The following is an 18,940-nucleotide window of genomic DNA, read 5'->3' on the forward strand; positions in this document are numbered from 1 at the left end:
CTCACAGCAAGCATCCACGACAAGAAGCTGCGAACTCACAGCAAGCATCCACGACCAACTGCGTGATCAGATCTGTCAACAGATCCAGAAAAAAAAATTTCATCCCTGACCTGATTAGATATTTTTCCTTTTACTCATTAGATCTGTTGACAGATCTGGTGGCCTCCACGATCTGATGGCCTCCACGATCGATCGAGCCTTGATCAGACTCGATCACGCTCCCACGATCATGCTCCCACGATCACGCTCGATCACGCTCCCATGGTCGGTACAGCTTTGATACCATGTAGACGATGGCCTGGACCCTAGAAATAGAGAAGAGAGAGAGAGAAGAGAGAGAGAGAGAAGAGAGAAAGAGAGAGAAGAGAGAGAGACGGCTGCAAAGAAAACCTCAGAACTCATAATACGATTAGGGCCTCTCTCTATGTTAAATAGAGAGAGGCTTAAAGACCTAATTACAATACAGCCCCATTATAAAGAACTAAATTACAAAAAGCACCTTAATGAAAGATAACTCTACTTAAAACCACCTATTCTCAACAAGCCATAATGCCAAATTAAGTCATTCACTATCAATCTTGCATTCAAAAATTTATCTTAATATCGACACAATTCGCACGACACACGACACTAGGTTTAATAAATGAAGAATGGGTCCTTCAACAGAACCTCACTCGATCATAGGCTCCTGCCCCCAATCGGGGTTATTCGAATTGGGTCGCAACTCGAATCGGGGTTATAAAATATTTCTCCCAAGTGTGTGAACCTGGGAGGGCCTATATGTGACTTCGAAATCCGACAGGACTTAAAACTTAACTTTGCAAAAGTTGTGCACTTTGAAGAGCCCTGGGTTTGCAGAAGGAAATCCTCTTTAAAAGAACTATAGCGCACAAGTGCAACTTCTAGTGTTTTGAAAACAAGTGATAACAGGATAGGCACAAGACTACATTTATGTAAGTACATAATTCCCATGAGTGTGAGCATATGCAGGTTATAACATGTCAACAAACAACTCTCAACTTGCGATGCCGCACATCGAGGGAAAAACGCATAAGTAACACACGAGGTGCCAAACCATACCTTGACCACTTTGATAGGCAGACAGATAAGGTCATAAGTAATACATGAGACACGAAGTCGTACCTCACTCAAAGGAAATATGCAGGCAGAAATGTATACATGCAAACAAGGGCATATGTATTTCAAAAAGTACGAAACCACACCTCAAATTCATAAACAACTACGCAAAATAATAATCGAAGAATGAAATTGTACATCAACCCATAGGAACGTACAAGCAAGTATATATGCAAGCAATTAAGGGCATAAGTATTGCAAAAAGTATGAAACCACCTTCAACCACATAAGCAAATATGCAAATTAATACTCAAAGAGTAAAATCATACCTCGACTCATAAATATGCAGACAAGAAAATATGCAATGCAGAAGCAATATAAATCTAAGCATATCTAGCATGGGCATCTTAATTATTTCAACTTAAATAGGTTTATTTATTGTCTTTTGTACGACTTTACCCTACCTCGGAATGTCGTGCAACTGCGTGCGTCTACGGGTGTAGATGATACGAGGGTCGGGCCGTGGAGTGCGAACTAGACCCGTTGCGTAAATCTGCAAGAGTGTGAAATATTCAATTATGCTAATATAATTAATGGTGCGACGGGGGCAAGGGTAGAATTAGGCGACAGGGGATGAGCCCTTGCCGACGACACTAAGGCGGCAAAGGGCGAGCCCCTGCCGACAGCAGTGAAGCGGCAGGGGGAAAAGCCCCTGCCAACGACAGCGAATCGACAGGGGGGGCAGCCCCTGCCGATAGCAACGAAGCGGCAGGGGTCGCGCCTCTGCCGACGGCAGCGAATCGGCAGGGGTCGAGCCCCTGCCGACGACAGCGAAATGGCAGGGGTCGAGCCCCTGCCGACGGCAGCGATTCGGCAGGGGTTGAGCCCCTGCCGACGGTGGCGAATCGGCAGGGGTCGAGCCCCTGCCGATGGCAGCAAAACAGCAGGGGAGGCAGCCCTTGCCGTCAGCACCGAAGGGGCAGGGGGCTAGCCCCTGCCGACGAGAGAGGGATCGGGGCGGCAAGAGCCATCAACCTCCTGCCGACCCCTTCATAGATCATGGCAGAGGGGAGGGTGACAGGGGCCAAAGGCCCCTGCTGGGTTTTAAAAGAAGAGGGGCCGGGAGACAGGGGGACGACCGACCTCCTGTCGGTCGCTCGATCTCTCACAGGGAAGAGAAGGAGTAGACAGGGGTCCCGTAGGCCCCCTGTCGGCCTCTGATGGATACGCAGGGCGCAGTAGGGGTCGTGCGCAGCCTGCCGGCCTCCCTGCGAACCCCTAAGAAGGAGAAAAAAGAGGGAGGTGAATAGGGAGGGCACGACAGGGGCCACCGGCCTCCTGTCGTGCCTTCCGGCAAGATGACAGAGAGAGAGGTGAAGGGAGGAGACGGCATACCTCGGGAGAGGATCGCCGATGGTGGTTGCAGCAGCGGCGGCGATCAGACCAGCAGGAGGAGGCGTCGGTCGGGGTTGCCAGCGAGGCTGTCGCCTGAAGGGAACGAGAAGGGCGGCGGGGCATCGATCCTCCCCTCCCGCAACGCTCTTAAAGAGCTCCGGGAGGGGCGACAAATGGGGAAACCCCGATGGGTTTCCCTTATCGGGTCGAAGGCGCGGTGTGGTGCGGCGCACAGGAGAAAGACCTCCTGTGTCGGTTTTTTTTTTAAAAAACCCTAACAACGATGGGCCCGGTACCCGGCCCGGGTCCGATAAATATATATATATTTTTAAATGCGGGTTTTACACTCAATTTGCAGTGTGATGGAGGAGGTGAATTCTCCTCTAGTGACTTTGTTAGTTTCCTTTAACATAATGGGATAAAGAGAAGAGTGTCTTGCCCGCATACACCTCAACAAAATGGGATTGCTGAGAGGAAACATCGACACATTGTTGATACTGCTATGAGCATGATGCATGGGAGCAACCTCCCTGTATCATTATGGACTGAGGCCTTTCACTCCACAGTTCATGTGATAAATCGATTGCCCATGAGTATCTTAGAAAACAAGTCACCATATTTCTCTCTTTTTGGCATACAACCTGATTATCATGAATTACGTGTGTTTGGGTCTATTTGCTATGTTCACATTGACACCTCACTTAGGCACAAGTTCCAAGATAAAGCCTTGAAATGCAGATTTATAGGATATGCAGAAGACTACAAAGGGTACAGGTGCTATGATCCCTTGAGTAGGCGTGTCAAAATATCAAGGAATATAATTTTCGATGAAATGAACTTTGATGATCAGGATGCTAATTCAACCTTTCATGCTGATAACTCGAGCCCCAGCATTGAGGTCTACTACCCATGGTTAAATTCAGAACTCTTTTCCAATGGTAAAGTAGACTGTCCAGAAAATTGCAGTCAGAAGGAGACACATGAGGAATCAACCAATGAAACTCAAACGGAGGAGACTGTTACACATGACTTGGAGCCAACAAGGTATAAGGGTATTGTGTACACCCGGCGAGAGAAAGAACCCTCATTTATTTCTTGCACGAGTACAAATCCATTTGGATCATCCGCTTCGCAGACGATGGATGTCAGAAGATCCTCATGGATTCGACATCCGCTTGACAGGTGGGTAAGTTATAAAAACTTTTCACTGGATTTTCAGTTGTTCTTGACATCCATAAGTAAAGAGGATGAGCCCCTCATGTTCTATCAAGCTGCGAGCTCTAGAAGATGGGTAGAAGCAATGAATGAAGAAATAGAGGCCTTACATGAATGTGGGACATGGGAGATTGTACCTAGACCACTAAACAAAAATGTTGTTGGGTCAAAATGGGTGTACAAGATAAAGTATAAACCAGACGGGAGCATCGAAAGGTATAAGGCTAGACTTGTAGCCAAGGGATTCACCCAAGAGGAAGGCCAAGACTTTGATGAAACTTTCAGCCAGTGTTATTAAAAACGCGCCTCAAGGCGCAAAAAGCGCGCCTCGCCTCAAGGCGAGGGGCTTTATGCCTTGAGGCGCATGAATAAAGCGCAAAAACTCCAAGGCGTGCGCCTCATACGCCTCGAGGCAAGGCGCGCCTCAAAATGAAGCGTATACGCCTTTACTCCTTTATTGCTTTTGGTCTAATTTGACTAAAAGTTGGGGTATAAACAAAGAGGGCCCGACCCTAATTAGGGTTTTATTTTTGCATTCTGTTTCTCTCTTTCTCTCACGCAACTTCTCTCTCGTCATTTACACGAAGGCTCTCTCTCTCTCTCGTGGTTGAGCCCAGAAAATAGGTATGTTCTCTCTCTCGTCTCGTCTCTCACATGCATGTACTCTCTCTCGTCTCTCATGTATGTGACTGTGTGTATCACACAACTTCTCTCTCTCGTTGTTCACACGCAGGCTCTCTCTCGTGGTTGAGCCCAGAAAATAGGTACGTTGTCTCCCATCTCTCACAAAAAAAATCTACGATATGCCAACATAATGATGGTAGCCACTAGCCAGCATTACGAAAACAATTATAAATTCTGAGGAAAAATGTTGGCAAGCAACCAGGACCGCCCCATGCCAAGAAATCAGCTAGCAGTTCGTAAATATTCTGGCGGTGTATAAGCAAGGTTCGTGCTATAACTCTTTCCATCTCTGTTGTTTTTCATAAGACCAAAGCAAGAAAGTCTTGGATCACCATCCTGCAAGTAAAAATAAGAATATAAGCTGAAACACAGCCACAGCCATGTGGGCGTGCATGTGTGCATGCTCCACTAATGTTCTCAGGAAATTTTTGACAGGAGAGTATTTAGGGATAAAACTCATTTCTCATGGAAAATATTGTGAGCAAGTCGTGAAGTTGTCTGTGCACCTGTGCATGCTCCACTAATGCTGGTCTCAAGAAATTCGTAGGGAGATTTTAAAATTCACTTCTCCTAGAGAAAAAAATTGCGAACAAATCAATGATGCTGTACAGGGACTCTGCAAGCTATTAACAAAGTCCAAAATTTCCAGCTATTTCCAGACTCTTCCAGTTGAGAGAAGGGCACGTTCTCTCAATTAAACAACTCAGACTAAATGGGACCAACAAACTTTTCTAATACAGGATTCTTGCTGCACTTGAGACAAGCATATGTTATTTCCTGATCAAAGAGAACTCTGTATGCATTAAGATCATGATACAATGGATGACCTTCACTACTACAATAGTCCAAAGCCTTGCCCATATAAAGAGCAACTCATAGGCGCATAGCCCACTCAATTGTCTGTGTTTCCCCTAAAACAAAACAAACAAACAATCATGAGAGAGCATCAGAGATGAAAACCATCTTGAAGATAAACTCATTAATAGAGTTCTAAAACTAAGAGAATACAACAAATATCACAGACACATACACACACAAAATTAACATTGCAGTGCCTAAAATCTGTGTACTTTTGTATAGTCCTGCAGTACACAAATATTGAAATTTATGCTTGACATCACAAGTGGGAAAAGATCACTGAGTATACAAACCAAATTGACATGGATTTAGAATAGGTATAATAAATAAGCACGAAATTTTGAAATTAATTAAATATCCTAATACACACTTTTTATCATGGTTATTTAAGCCATTGAATTTATCAAAGCACATTAATCATTGAAATATCAAAAACTATGGAAACATAAAAAGAAGCAACATAAGTTGCTGCAGGAAGAAATATGCTCTTTAAAATGACTGACTTCTTGAAGTAAGATTCTAACATGACATCTAGGTTTCCTTCCAATGATGGTAAGAGAACAAATAAACAGACATCAGTTTGCTTATTTGTAGGAAACTTGAGCTTATGCTTCCTAAATCCTAGTTATTGGAGCTCATGCCATTACTCTCTCTCGTCTCTCACAAAAAAATTCTACAATATATGATCAACATACTGTTACTCTGTCTTAAGTTTGCATTCTGTTACTCTGTTTTATTATTTAAATATGTTGATTCATGTTGGACTGTTACTCCCTCTGCTCTTTTAAGCTGATTTTTATATTGAATTTAGATGGGAGATAAATACTTTCTATCTACCTCTTTTAGTTTTTCCATGGGTTCTTTCTTTCTTCTTACTTCTTTTCTTGATGCTATTTTTTACTGTCATTTTGAAGAGTTTGAGTTGTAATTATGAATGTTAACACTTTCATTTTGAAGAGTTTTGGATAAATATATTAACATTACGCTTTTCACAACACTGTTTTCAGCCCTGTAGTTAAAATGGGGACCATTCGCATTGTGTTGAGTCTAGCCATTAAACATGGATGGACATTGAGCCAGCTGGATGTAAAGAATGCGTTTCTGCACGGGGATTTAAAAGAAGAGGTCTACATGGAACAACCCACTGGATATGCCGAACGAGACGCCAAAAAATATGTATGCAAGTTAAAGAGAGCCCTCTATGGTTTGAAACAAGCTTCTTGTTCCTGGTTCGACAGTTTTTCTTTAGAAATACAACGACATGGCTTCTCTCGGTCCCTTCTGGATCACTCATTATTTATTCACAATGAGCAAGGAGTCACTACTCTTCTATTAATATATGTAGATGACATCATCATCACAGGAAACTGTAAAAGTTACATTGAGCAGGTAAAGAAGTTATTAAATCAGAGATTTAAGATGAAAGATTTGGGAGAGCTGCGATATTTTCTTGGGGTAGAAGTTGATAAAAGAAATGATACACTCACCCTTACTCAACACAAATACACGTTGGACATTCTCAGCACAGCAGGCATGACAGATTGCAAGCCGTTAACAACTCCAAGTGTCATTCATCAGAAACTGAGTTCAAAGGAACGGGATATATATGGAGATCCCACTAAGTATCGCAGCTTAGTTGGCATGTTGCAATACCTGACTTTTACTAGACCTGACATAGTATATTCGGTTAATCAGGTATCCCAGTTTATACATGAACCTCGTATGTCACATATGGAGGCAGTCAAACGTATACTTCGTTACCTGAATGGCACAATTGGTGATGGGCTGGTATACAAGAAAAGAGACTTAGATCCAGGCGGGGACCGTGAGGGCCATGAGATCGTCACTTATGCTGATGCTGATTGGGCGGGTGATCCAGACGAACGACGATCAGTATCCGGTTATTGCAACTTCATTGGGCCAAACTTTGTATCCTGGAGCAGTAGAAAACAAAAGGCGGTTGCTAGATCAAGCACTGAGGCCGAATACAGATCGATGACCACTGCCACGACCAAAGCTACATGGATAAGACATCTCCTGACAGAAATGGGAGAACCGATTGCTCGATCACTGTTGCTGTGTGACAATCAAAGTGCCATCAACATGTCCTTCAATCCCATCCACCATAGTCGAGCAAAACACATTGAAATAGATCAACATTTTATTAGAAAAAAGGTTGAAGACAAAGAGATTGAGCCCATGTATGTGCCAACTGCTGAACAAGTTGCTGACATCCTCACTAAAGGGTTGACAAAGGATAAATTTTGGTTTCTGAAAAACAAGTTGTTCATGGTTCAGCACCATGCACAACTTGAGGGAGGGTGAAAAGAAGTCGCCGTGTATATGGCTGACCCGATCCACTTATATAATGGATCAGGTCCAGATCCAATTAGTTTTAATGTAAATTAGCATGTTGTTAAGGGGTATTTCTGTACCCTAGTTGTATTCACTTAACTTTAAATATAATGAAAGGTGCAGTCACGAGTGATGCACGACCTTTCTCTGAAATCCCTCTTTTCCTCTCTCTCTCTCTCTCCCCTGTCTCTCTCTTTCGCTCGATGGCAGGAGAACGAGGGCTCCCCTTTTAACACACCCCACACCCACAAGTGCCACTTTCTTGGTACCAAAACAAACTCACAGCTGTGACCAACACACCACCCCCAGGTAAAGTGGCGGACTCTCCCTAAAACCGTGGTCAGGAGAATGAACCTCAATATCGAGTTCAGGGAAAAAATTGCAGCACATAAAGTTTTTGTATCCTCACAGTCTCCCCAAGACCGGAACTCTAAGATCTCTATTCTCCAGATGGATGATCCCAGAACGTATATTACACTGTTCTTATTCATTATCTTTTTATTAAGAGCCAATTATTGAGTTTTGTAGTTCCACATGCAAAAACAAGGCAAAAGCTTGCATCTACCCCTGCGAGAACCCTCACGAGACTCCAGCCTGTGGAAACACATCAAACACTGCAATATAGAACAATAGAATCACATTTGCAAATCGACATGCAAAGTTAATCATAATCTTGCAAATCACCAATGCGTAGCTCCTCACGGCCTACCACCCGTGGCAACCATAGAACAACACAATTAAAACCATCATGTAAATATGATTATTGCGATGCATTTAAACAATTAAAGAAAGAGCAGACCAAAGCTCAAGGCTCTCCAGGCATGTGATGATTCATTTAGACCATTGATGCATCATATGCAAAAATCATAACAACTTGCAATTTATGCAATGAGGTCAGCATGCCTCCAAATACACATCCATCCAAACCAATTTAACAATGTGCATGAGTTACCATAATCATATGCATGTGTTCACCATCCATGTGCAAGTGTTTTTATGTAATCACTTAACACACATGCATTCATCCATAATTCATAAGTACATGAGAACATTTATGCATGATTATACATGCCAAACACACATCGATTCCGTGTATGCACATGTACTGGAAACCAATTCACAGATGCACGATAATCAAACATGTCCCATCAATGTAGGCACAGGAAACCTTTTCATGTGTTAACATCCACACACATGAACATAACCCAGATTTAGCAATTGAAATTTCAGGGCTGCACACATTCATATCATGTATGCGCCTATATCAAAACAACTTTGCCATGACATATTAATAGACATCAAATACCTCACATGTTACAAACTATAAGCATGCTAACATGTGCCAAATGCATGTGCACTCATGCAACCCTAACACAATCATAAGCATGTCATATCTCAATCATATACATCTTCACTACGTGTGTCACCTACATCACATACGGGTATTAACCAATGCATATCTCTTTTGAGTGTGGGAGTGTACATGTAAAATTTCACATACACATCAAGCATACATGCTCAAAGAAAAATGTTAATAACTGAACCATGATCACCTTCATGATTGCACAATCAGTATATTGAAAGGCTAAAATAACATTTTTCATATACATCTGACAGAAGGATGAGTTTTTGCATATGCTAGGGAAGGTGATCGGGCTTACCAATCCCGGACCCCCATCCTTCTGGCTAAACTATCCAACTCAGTCCAAAAAGTCCAAGATTCTAGACACATACATAAGCGCATGTAGGTTCATAACAGTCAACATGTCACACACACCATCTGTTCAATCTACATAACATTAAACTCATTCGATGTCACATGGGAGAGAATAGAAACCCCCTTCGACGTCACATGGTTTGGAAAACCACTGTGTGCCCCTTTTGTTGAGAAACTATGTTTTGATGATACATGATAAATATGATATGCTTTCATGATGCATATATATGATACATGATAAATACATGATATGCTTTCATGAGATATGATAAATATGATATGCTTTCATATGTGAAACTGAATATGTTATATTATGACTGGATATGATGTGCTATGTATTTAACGAGTATTTGATACAAGGTTATTTCACTTAAGAAGAGTGAAGACAACTTGATCAAGTGCAACTATTTGATGCAATCATACTACTTTGAAGAAAAAGCTTGATAGGCCATACATTCATAAAGATTATCCAAGAAGATCGGCTTCCTCAAGATGAAGACTTTTTTCTTCTTTAGAGTCATATGTAACAGAACCTTCAGAAGCATGCATATTTCATATTAGACTATATGCTTTGAAATCATACAAGCCATTTATTTACAAAAAGTTAAGCTTTCATAAAAGGATACGATATGTATATTGTAGCATTTTAAAAACACCTTTTTAAAACAAATCATTGTACTTCCTACAAGCATTTATGAAAAAAGACATTTTGACAAGATATAATAGCTCATGATTTCAAAAGCATTAATTGTACTTTCTTACAAGCATTTATGAAAAAGACATTTTGATAAGATATAAAAGCTAATGATTTCAAATATGAAAGAAAAAGACAAAATGAATTAATTCATAATACACAAACATTTACGTAAGAAATTTTGGTTCATAATACATAAGCATTTATGTAAGAAAAGACAAATTATGAAAAGATGTATTGGTTCATAATACATAAGCATTTATGAAGAAAAGACAAAATGTGAAAAGATGTATTGGTTCATAATACATAAGCATTTATGTAAGAAAAGACAAAATGTGAAAAGATGTATTGGTTCATAATACATAAGCATTTATGTAAGAAAAGACAAAATGCATTAGTTCATAATACACAAATTTTTACGTAAGAAATTTTGGTTCATAATACATAAACATTTATGTAAGAAAAGACAAATTATGAAAAGATAATACACAAGCATTTATTTGAGAAATGACTATTTGTAATATAAGTATTACTCAAGCATTTAGTGTACTTCACAACCATTCATTTTAGAATTGACGATTTGAGAAAATAAATATTATTTTATTAAAATAAGAAATGACCATTTATTTTTTTAAGCATTAAATGCCACCTCAAAAAGCATTTGAGAAATGACTATTTATTTATAAATAAAACCCACACTCAAGAATGTCGACTTACTCATAAACATTAAATACAAATATAATATATGTTGAAAAGACTTTAGTTACTTTTTTACAAACCCATAGAATGTCGACTTACTCATAAACATTAAATACAAATATAATATATGTTGAAAAGATTTTAGTTACTTTTTTACAAACCCATAGAATGTCGACTTACTCATAAACATAAAATACAAATATAATATGTTTTGAAAAGACTCTAGTTACCTTTTTTAATGTCGACTTACTTGAAGTCATCATTCTCTTTATATAGCATTAAATACCTCCTGTAAGAAATCCTTGTTGATATCCTTCTCAAGAATGTCGACTTGTTTAAAGTCTTCATTCTCTCTGTAGACTTTGAAAAACACAACATAAAGAAAACTCTTGACATGACTATGTACAAATAAATATCTCAAAGCATTTATTGTACTTACACTCATTTAAAGTAAAGAAGTACTTATGTACCTCAAATCATTAATTAGAATAAAGACAAAACTACATGATAAACTACACTTCAACGTTCAAAAATACTACAGAACATTTATTATGAGAAAAGACCTAATACAAAGAATAACTCATTTAAAATACACCAACAAATAGTGTACTCCAAAAATGCTTCGTATGGAAAGAAGACTTTTTGAAAAAGCAATATAGTACACTTATCTTTTCACACTAAGTTGTTTTTGAAATGACCTGACTTCTCTTATCCCAAAAGGACAATCATTTCAAAAAGACAACGACTAGTTTTCTAAAGACTATATATACAAACAGAACAGTGTGAAAATACAAGCAAGCTTTCAACGAGAAAAATTCCTGCTTGACACTCTGAGAAAAGAGCTTAGAAAAAGAAAGAGAAAAAGAAAGAGAAAAAGTCAAGAAAAACTCTCAGAAAAATACAGGCGTGTTTAAGAAAAGAAAAAGATCATTCTGAGAATCTTCATACGTGCATTCATACTCTGCATATCATTCTGAAGGTTCTATAGGAAAGTGTTGTAACTTTCTCATCTCTGCTGTATCCCTTCTCTGTTGAGAGAAGTAGACCTCTGTGAAAGAGGGTGTTTTTCCTTCTCTGTTGAGAGAAGTAGACCTCTGAGGAAGAGGGTGTTTCCCTTCTCTGTTGAGAGAAGTAGACCTCTGAGGAAGAGGGTGTTTCCCTTCTCTGTTGAGAGAAGTAGACCTCTGAGGAAGATGGTGTTTTCCCTTCTCTGTTGAGAGAAGTAGACCTCTGAGGAAGAGGGTATTGTACTATTTATCCGGTGACTCGGATGTTATAGTGGAAGGCTCAAGTGTTTTACTTGGGGTCTGGATGTAGGTCAGTAACTCGGCCGAACCAGTATAAATCTTGTGTTTATTGTGTTGTGCCTTATTGCCTTATTTTTTATCTTATCGATCTGCATCGTATTTCACTATTCACCCCCCTCTAGTGGAATTTCACCTTTTTCATATGAAATGGCTTCCAACCCCTCCCAGTGGGGAAGCCATTTAATATGAACTAGTGAACCCTAATGGAAAATGTGTGACTCAATGCACTACTACACAGGCAATGCATGAGCCCTGCATTTTTCCTGCAAGGCTGTTTGTTTAAATGGCAGGAAGAGCAACCATTTTCATATAAAACCAGTCACAGTTCTCATGAAACAAACTAGCCCTTAAAATTCTTAATCCACTAGCATTTTTCTGTAAGAAAATGATAGTAAATCGGGAATGATCAACTGATAAGTTAAAACTTTACGCTACTGTTTCAATTAACAACTTACTTGCTAGCCTTTTTTCTTCCTTTACATGGGAGAAAATAGAAGCCCCAAATCTGGGGTTATCCATCTCAAGAATTCGGAAACCCCACGGTTGGGGCCATCCACTACCTCAGCCGAGCCCCTATAGACCGATGCTATGGAATTTATACTCATACTCGGCACAATAGTGTTTTTTTCACTTGTTACAAAATTAATAACCGATAAGTACCACTCACAATATGGTGCATTTTGAACTGTACTCTTACAGTATCACTGTTATCACAATCTGATCCGAAAGTTCTGTTTGTCACTGACCAAATTCTGCAGACGTGAGTATTTTAAAAAGTGAGCTTACATAAAAACATCATATGCTGAAACCATTCCAATGTGACTGGTTTTTAACATACAATGGAGTTACTCATGAATCTATATAGAGACTTGTACATGTAATTTATGTTCAAGGAATACATTTCACAGTATACCTACTAATGCAATATGTATACATTTTGAGGGAATGACTGAGAGAAATACACTTAGTCTATTTTCATCATTTTGAACCACCTATTTAACACGTATTATGATAGCAACTAAAGCAAGACATACAAGAGGTTGTATCTCAAATATCCAGAATTAGGGAAGATAAACAAACTGAGCAACTCGTGGCTTGGTTTAGTTCAGTTTGGAACGGCTCACAACAGTCCATATGAATCAATTCCGAACCCCATGTGGCTGTAAACAATCTAAGCTCGAACGACCCTTGTTTGGTTCGTTCATCTTGTTTACCAGCCATCTTTACGAAAATAATATGAAGTTCCAGATCACTAATCTTGCATTATAGAAGCATGAGATAGAATAGGGATGAATAAAACAAATAGCCACTGAACCCCTTTCCCCCCCCCCCTCATATCTTGGGTTTCTTTGTTCAATACCAAAAATCCCCAAATTAGAGGATCGATCCGAGGGTTTCTTGGACATCCAACACAACCTGCCGACCCAATACCCACCGCTCAATAAATACTTCGGTGGTTCTTATTCGTTGGATGTTGCAGTGACCGAAACCCCTCAATTTGCCGACTGGTTTTCCGGCAGCCAAGACTCAATCGAACCCTCGGTTCCCTTTCTTTGACAAACCCTAATCGCACACCGACTTCATTCAAGACCTACAAAAAAAGGTACAGGATCCTACCTGCCTCCGGCGACTGGAGAAGCATAGGAGGTGGCCTTAATCATTCGATGTTTCGCCTTGACCGACCCAAGCACACCCAAACCCAATCAATAATCCACAAGAAAAGTTACCGATCCTACCTGTTCTGGCGCTCAGAGGTTGCTGTCGCGGGTGGAGGGTCGTCGGCTCTGGTGAGGGTGGCTGCCGCAGCGAGAAGATGGTTGCTGGCGACAGGACATCGGTGACCTTGCGGGCCTGTGCGAAACCAACGAGAAGGGAGTGATACAGAGAGAGAGCGAGAGGAGGAAGAGAGGTGAGAGAGCGAGACCCCCCTCCATTCCCTCTTTAACGAGCCGAAGTCCCCCCCCCCCCCCCCCCTCTCTTCCGAGAAAATTGGAGGGAGTTGGTTACGACCTCCATAACCTCCTCCCCCTTCTTGTTTTGCAGGAATCGTGCCCTAGGCATGATTCTTATAATTGCCCCCCATTTAAAATCGCGTCGGGTCCGGGTCCAAACCGCGTGACCCGCTATGCCGGATCCACCATTATGTGGATTCGGATTAGCTCTCTCCTAGGTCCACGATGAATGTGGATCCGTAACGGCTTCTGGATCTACAGGTTGGATCCATTTGGGTCCAACCACGGATCCAACCCCAAGTAATTCATTTTTATACTAATATTATTCTCTTAAAAATAATTTTATTTATTTATTTATTAAATATTGTTATTATATATATTTGTAACACTCATATATAGGTATATTCCCTTTTTGGATCCGGGTAACGGATCCGGGGTCCAATATGAATAAAACTACCGATCACATTTTTTTACGGGTATTACAATGTGAGCGCTGTTCATATTGCAAAAAATCCATAATTTCGTGAACAAACAAAGCATATTGAGATTGATTGTTACTTTACCAGAACTTATGAAGATGAGATTATATATTTAGAGCATGTAGGATCAAAAGATCAAATTGTGGATGTTTTTATCAAAAGTTTGTCTTCTCAACATTTTCTGCCATTTCTTTCCAAAATTGGGATGATTCCTTTAGCATTATCTCAAGTTTGAGGGGAGTGCTGTAATATGTACAATACTGTTTCACTCACGTGTGTGCTACCCCTCTTCTTATATATACTATTGTTTATAGGGCTAATACTGTACTTTTTCACTTTCTTGTATTATATCAAAGTTATAAGGGCATTTTAGGAATTATATTGTTAGGGTGTGGGGGGCAACCCCTTTCATTGTTGTATTCTTTACTTTAGCAAACTAATGAAGTTTCTCTCTCATAGTGGTGCATCCTTCTCCTTGCTTGTGTTTGATATGTATATCATGGTTTGGTCCTTAGGTTTGGATTGAAAGCGCCCTACTTTGACAAGTTGATAAATGATTGAAGTTCTTTATTTTTCAATCTTTTGGAAATAAATGTGACAAGATATTCATGACATTTTAATCCTATTATCACCACATGAAGACTCGTACAGCTGATTTTTCTGACATGCGACCATCTCAGGCAGCTTAGCACATGAATCTGATTCTTGTCTAAACTTTGGTTTAGTTTGTCACAAAACTCTCATGGATGCTAGCAATTCTTGATTTGAATTCTGGGCAGTTGAAAATAGCTTTAGTGGGATTACATAAAGGTTTTAGATGTAGTTCATGATGAATCTTTTTGCAGATTTTTTGAAATTGTATTATGTGGTGACTATTGTCACTGTGATGTATCTTGTTTGGGTTGACAACTTGACATTTTATATAAATGCTATATCATCCCTTCCCAAGAATTCTGTGGTTTAAAAACACTGGTTCAATGCTTTGTCTTCTTATCCTTTCTGCATGCATGAAGTTTCAAGGGTTTAATTGGGAAAGCTGGAGGAGAAAATGGTACCAGGAGCTTGCTGTTAAAGCTGCTGATTTGTCACAAAGTGGAATAACAGCAGTTTGGTTTCCACCACCAACACAATCTGTTGCTCATCAAGGTTCCGATATTGTTCCTGTCCTTTACATATTGTTTATATTTTCCACTAGTTGCATCTCAACATTTTGCTTTTTTCATGCTTATCTGGTATTTTATGAATGCAAGCTGTACTTCTGGATGTGTGTTCGATTCCTTATAGTTCACATAAATTTTGTAGCCAGTTCATCAATTGTGTATCAGGCTTGGTACCTGATGGTATTTTAGGTGCCAAGTCTAGGTCCCACCCTCCCTTAAGTAAGTTCTGGTCTGACCCAGCCAAGGCCATCTGTGTGCATTTTTGGAATTGGGTCCAGTTCTTGGCATATGCCTGTCCCTGGGCCCAATATGATCAGAGTGAGCTAGATGTTCTTATGGGTCCAATCTGAGCCCATCTATGTTCCCTTTGTTGAACTGATTATGCTTCTGCAGAGGATGCGTCTTTATGGGCTTACAAGAACACAATGACCACTTATGGGTCAATACAAAACTCATGCATGTAAGCTACTTATGGGCTTGAATCACAAGTAAAAATAATGAATATTATTGAGAGATTGGGTGCTTGAAAACGCAATACCCATCTAAGGGGAAGCACCCATATATATACACAACGGAGAAGCATCAAAACTATATTTGGGAAATGACAATATTGCCATTACAAAAACAGGAATTTACAAAACAGAAAAAATTATAGAAAATAAATAATATACAAAGACACTAGTGCCCCTAGTGGGCACGACCTATACAACAACAAACAACAACAACAACAACAACTACGCCTTCATCCCAAAACAATTGGGGTCAGCGATATGAACCAAAAAAGAAATTCATTTTGGGTCTTCCACATGAATCCTTTTCCTCCAATCATTTCTATCCAACGCCATGTCCTCGGTGAGGTTCAAAGCATTCATATCCTTTCCTATCATCTCCATCCAAGTCTTCCTAGGCCTACCCCGACCTCTTTTAACTAATATATTTTCCCATTTCTCCAACCTTCTAACTGGAGCATCATTAGGCCTTCTCCGAATATGTCCAAACCACCGTAAACGATTCTCTCGCATCTTATTTTCAATGGGTGCAACACCTACCTTCTTACGTATCTCTTCGTTTCGAATCTTATCTTTTATTGTATTTCCACACATCCATCTAAGCATCCGCATCTCAGCTACACTCATTTTTTGAATATGATGTCTCTTGGCAGCCCAACATTCCGTACCATATAGTAAAGCGGGTCTAATAGTCGTCCTATAAAACTTTCCCTTCAACCGCAATGGCATTCTACGATCGCACAGCACTCCAGTAGCACTTTTCCATTTCATCCACCCAACCTTTATCCTATGATTTACATCTCCATCAATTTCTCCATACTTTTGAATGATGGATCCCAAATATTTGAAATAATCATTCACCGGTATATCTTGCTCACCAAGCTTCAGTACACTCCCATCACTACTTCGTTGCTTACTAAACCGACATTCCATATATTCAGTCTTACTCTTACTCAACTTAAAACCTCTAGCTTCCAATGTCTGTCTCCATAATTCTAACTTAGCATTAACCCCAGCTCTAGACTCATCAATCAAAACAATATCATCAGCAAACAACATACACCACGGTACATTTTCTTGAATTGATCTCGTAAGCTCATCCATCACTATCGCAAATAGGAAAGGGCTTAAAGCAGATCCTTGATGTAACCCAACCGTTATCGGGAAATTGGTTGTCACCCCTCCACAAGTGCGGACATTGGTTACTACTCCTTCATACATATCTTTAATTATACTAATGTACTTGAGAGAAACACCTTTCTTCATCTTTGTCCACCAGAGAACGTCCCTAGGTACTCTATCGTATGCTTTCTCTAAATCAATAAAAACCATATGCAAATCTTTGTTCCTCTCTCTATATCTTTCAATAAGTTGTCTAAGAAGATGTATAGCTTCCATAGTTGATCTTCCAGGCATAAAACCCAATTGATTCTCCGATATCATGACAACCTTCCTCAACCTAGACTCAATCACCCTCTCCCAAAGTTTCATAGTATGACTCATGAGTTTTATACCACGATAGTTTGTGCAATCTTGTATATCACCCTTATTCTTATATAAAGGCACCAAAGTACTCTTCCTCCACTCATTAGGCATCTTATTTGTTCGCCAAATCAAGTTAAAAAGATTTGTCAACCATTCTAAACCTTTCTCTCCCAAGCATTTCCAAGCCTCGATAGGTATACCATCTGGGCCAACTGCCCTTCTTGATTTCATTTTCTTCAAAGCCTCTGCAATTTCTTTCTTTTGAATCTTGCGCATGAAGTCACGATTTATCTCATGAAAAGGAATGGAGAAGTCTCCAAGATCTTGAGCATGACTATCATTAAATAGCTTATCAAAATAATCTTTCCATCTCTCCTTAATCTCCTCATCTTTGACTAAAACCCTTTGCGTTTCATCTTTGATACATCTAACCATACCCAAATCCTTCGATTTCCTATCTCTCATCTTTGCAAGCCTATAAATATCCTTCTCGCCTTCTTTGGTATCCAACTTGTCATAAACCTCCTTATATACCTTAGCCCTCGCGTTTCGAACAACTTTTTTAGCTTCCTTCTTTGCTATCATATACTTCTCCAAATTCTCATTATCACGACTCTTACTTAGATTTCTATAACACTCTCTTTTAACCTTAATGGCTAGTTTGACATCCTCGTTCCACCATGATGTATCCTTACCTAGTGGTGCACCGCCTTTAGACTCACCCAATACCTCCTTAGCTACTTTTCTCATACCACCCGCTATCTTATTCCACATTGATTCTGAATCCTCCTCGAGACACCAATCAACTTCCTTAACTACCTGCTCTACAAACATTCCTTGTTTAGCTCCTTTCAGTGCCTACCACTTAATTCTAGGATCTATACTATGTCTATCCCTTTTGCGGCATTGTCTAATTCTAAGATCTAAAATTAAAACTCTATGTTGTGTAGCTACACTTTCTCCTGGTATAACCTTACAATCGATGCAACAACCCCTATCTCTCTTTCTAAGTAGGAAAAAATCTATCTGACTCGTATTAACCCCACTTTTAAATGTTACTAGGTGAGACTCCCTCTTCCTAAACCAAGTGTTTGCTAAGATCATATCATAGGACAAACAAAAATCTAAAATCCTTTCTCCACTTTCGTTTCTTTCTCCTATACCATAGCCTCTATGGATATTCTCAAATCCATCCCTACTAATGCCTACATGTCCATTAAGGTCACCGCCGATGAAAAGCTTTTCTCCATAAGATGTCTCTTGTACTACTCCATCTAAATCTTCCCAAAATTGATGCTTAATGGAATCATCTAAACCTACTTGAGGTGCATAAACACTAATAATATTAATAATA

General features: G+C 39.8%; 1 protein-coding gene across 3 annotated transcripts in view; it reads left to right on the plus strand.

The window, feature by feature from the left end:
* Positions 1-18,940, plus strand: part of LOC149818814 (uncharacterized) — a 250,458-nt gene that overhangs the window by 16,457 nt on the left and 215,061 nt on the right. For all 3 annotated transcript variants that reach the window (XM_089984377.1, XM_089984379.1, XM_089984378.1), the window contains one exon: positions 15,446-15,578. In XM_089984377.1, the coding sequence (XP_089840503.1) occupies positions 15,446-15,578 (133 nt within the window). The remainder of the gene's footprint in view (positions 1-15,445; positions 15,579-18,940) is intronic.

This window comes from Nuphar pumila, chromosome 13 (genome assembly GCF_984573655.1).
Source record: "Nuphar pumila chromosome 13, dmNupPumi1.hap1.1, whole genome shotgun sequence".
In the NCBI taxonomy this organism is placed as follows: Eukaryota; Viridiplantae; Streptophyta; class Magnoliopsida; order Nymphaeales; family Nymphaeaceae; genus Nuphar; species Nuphar pumila.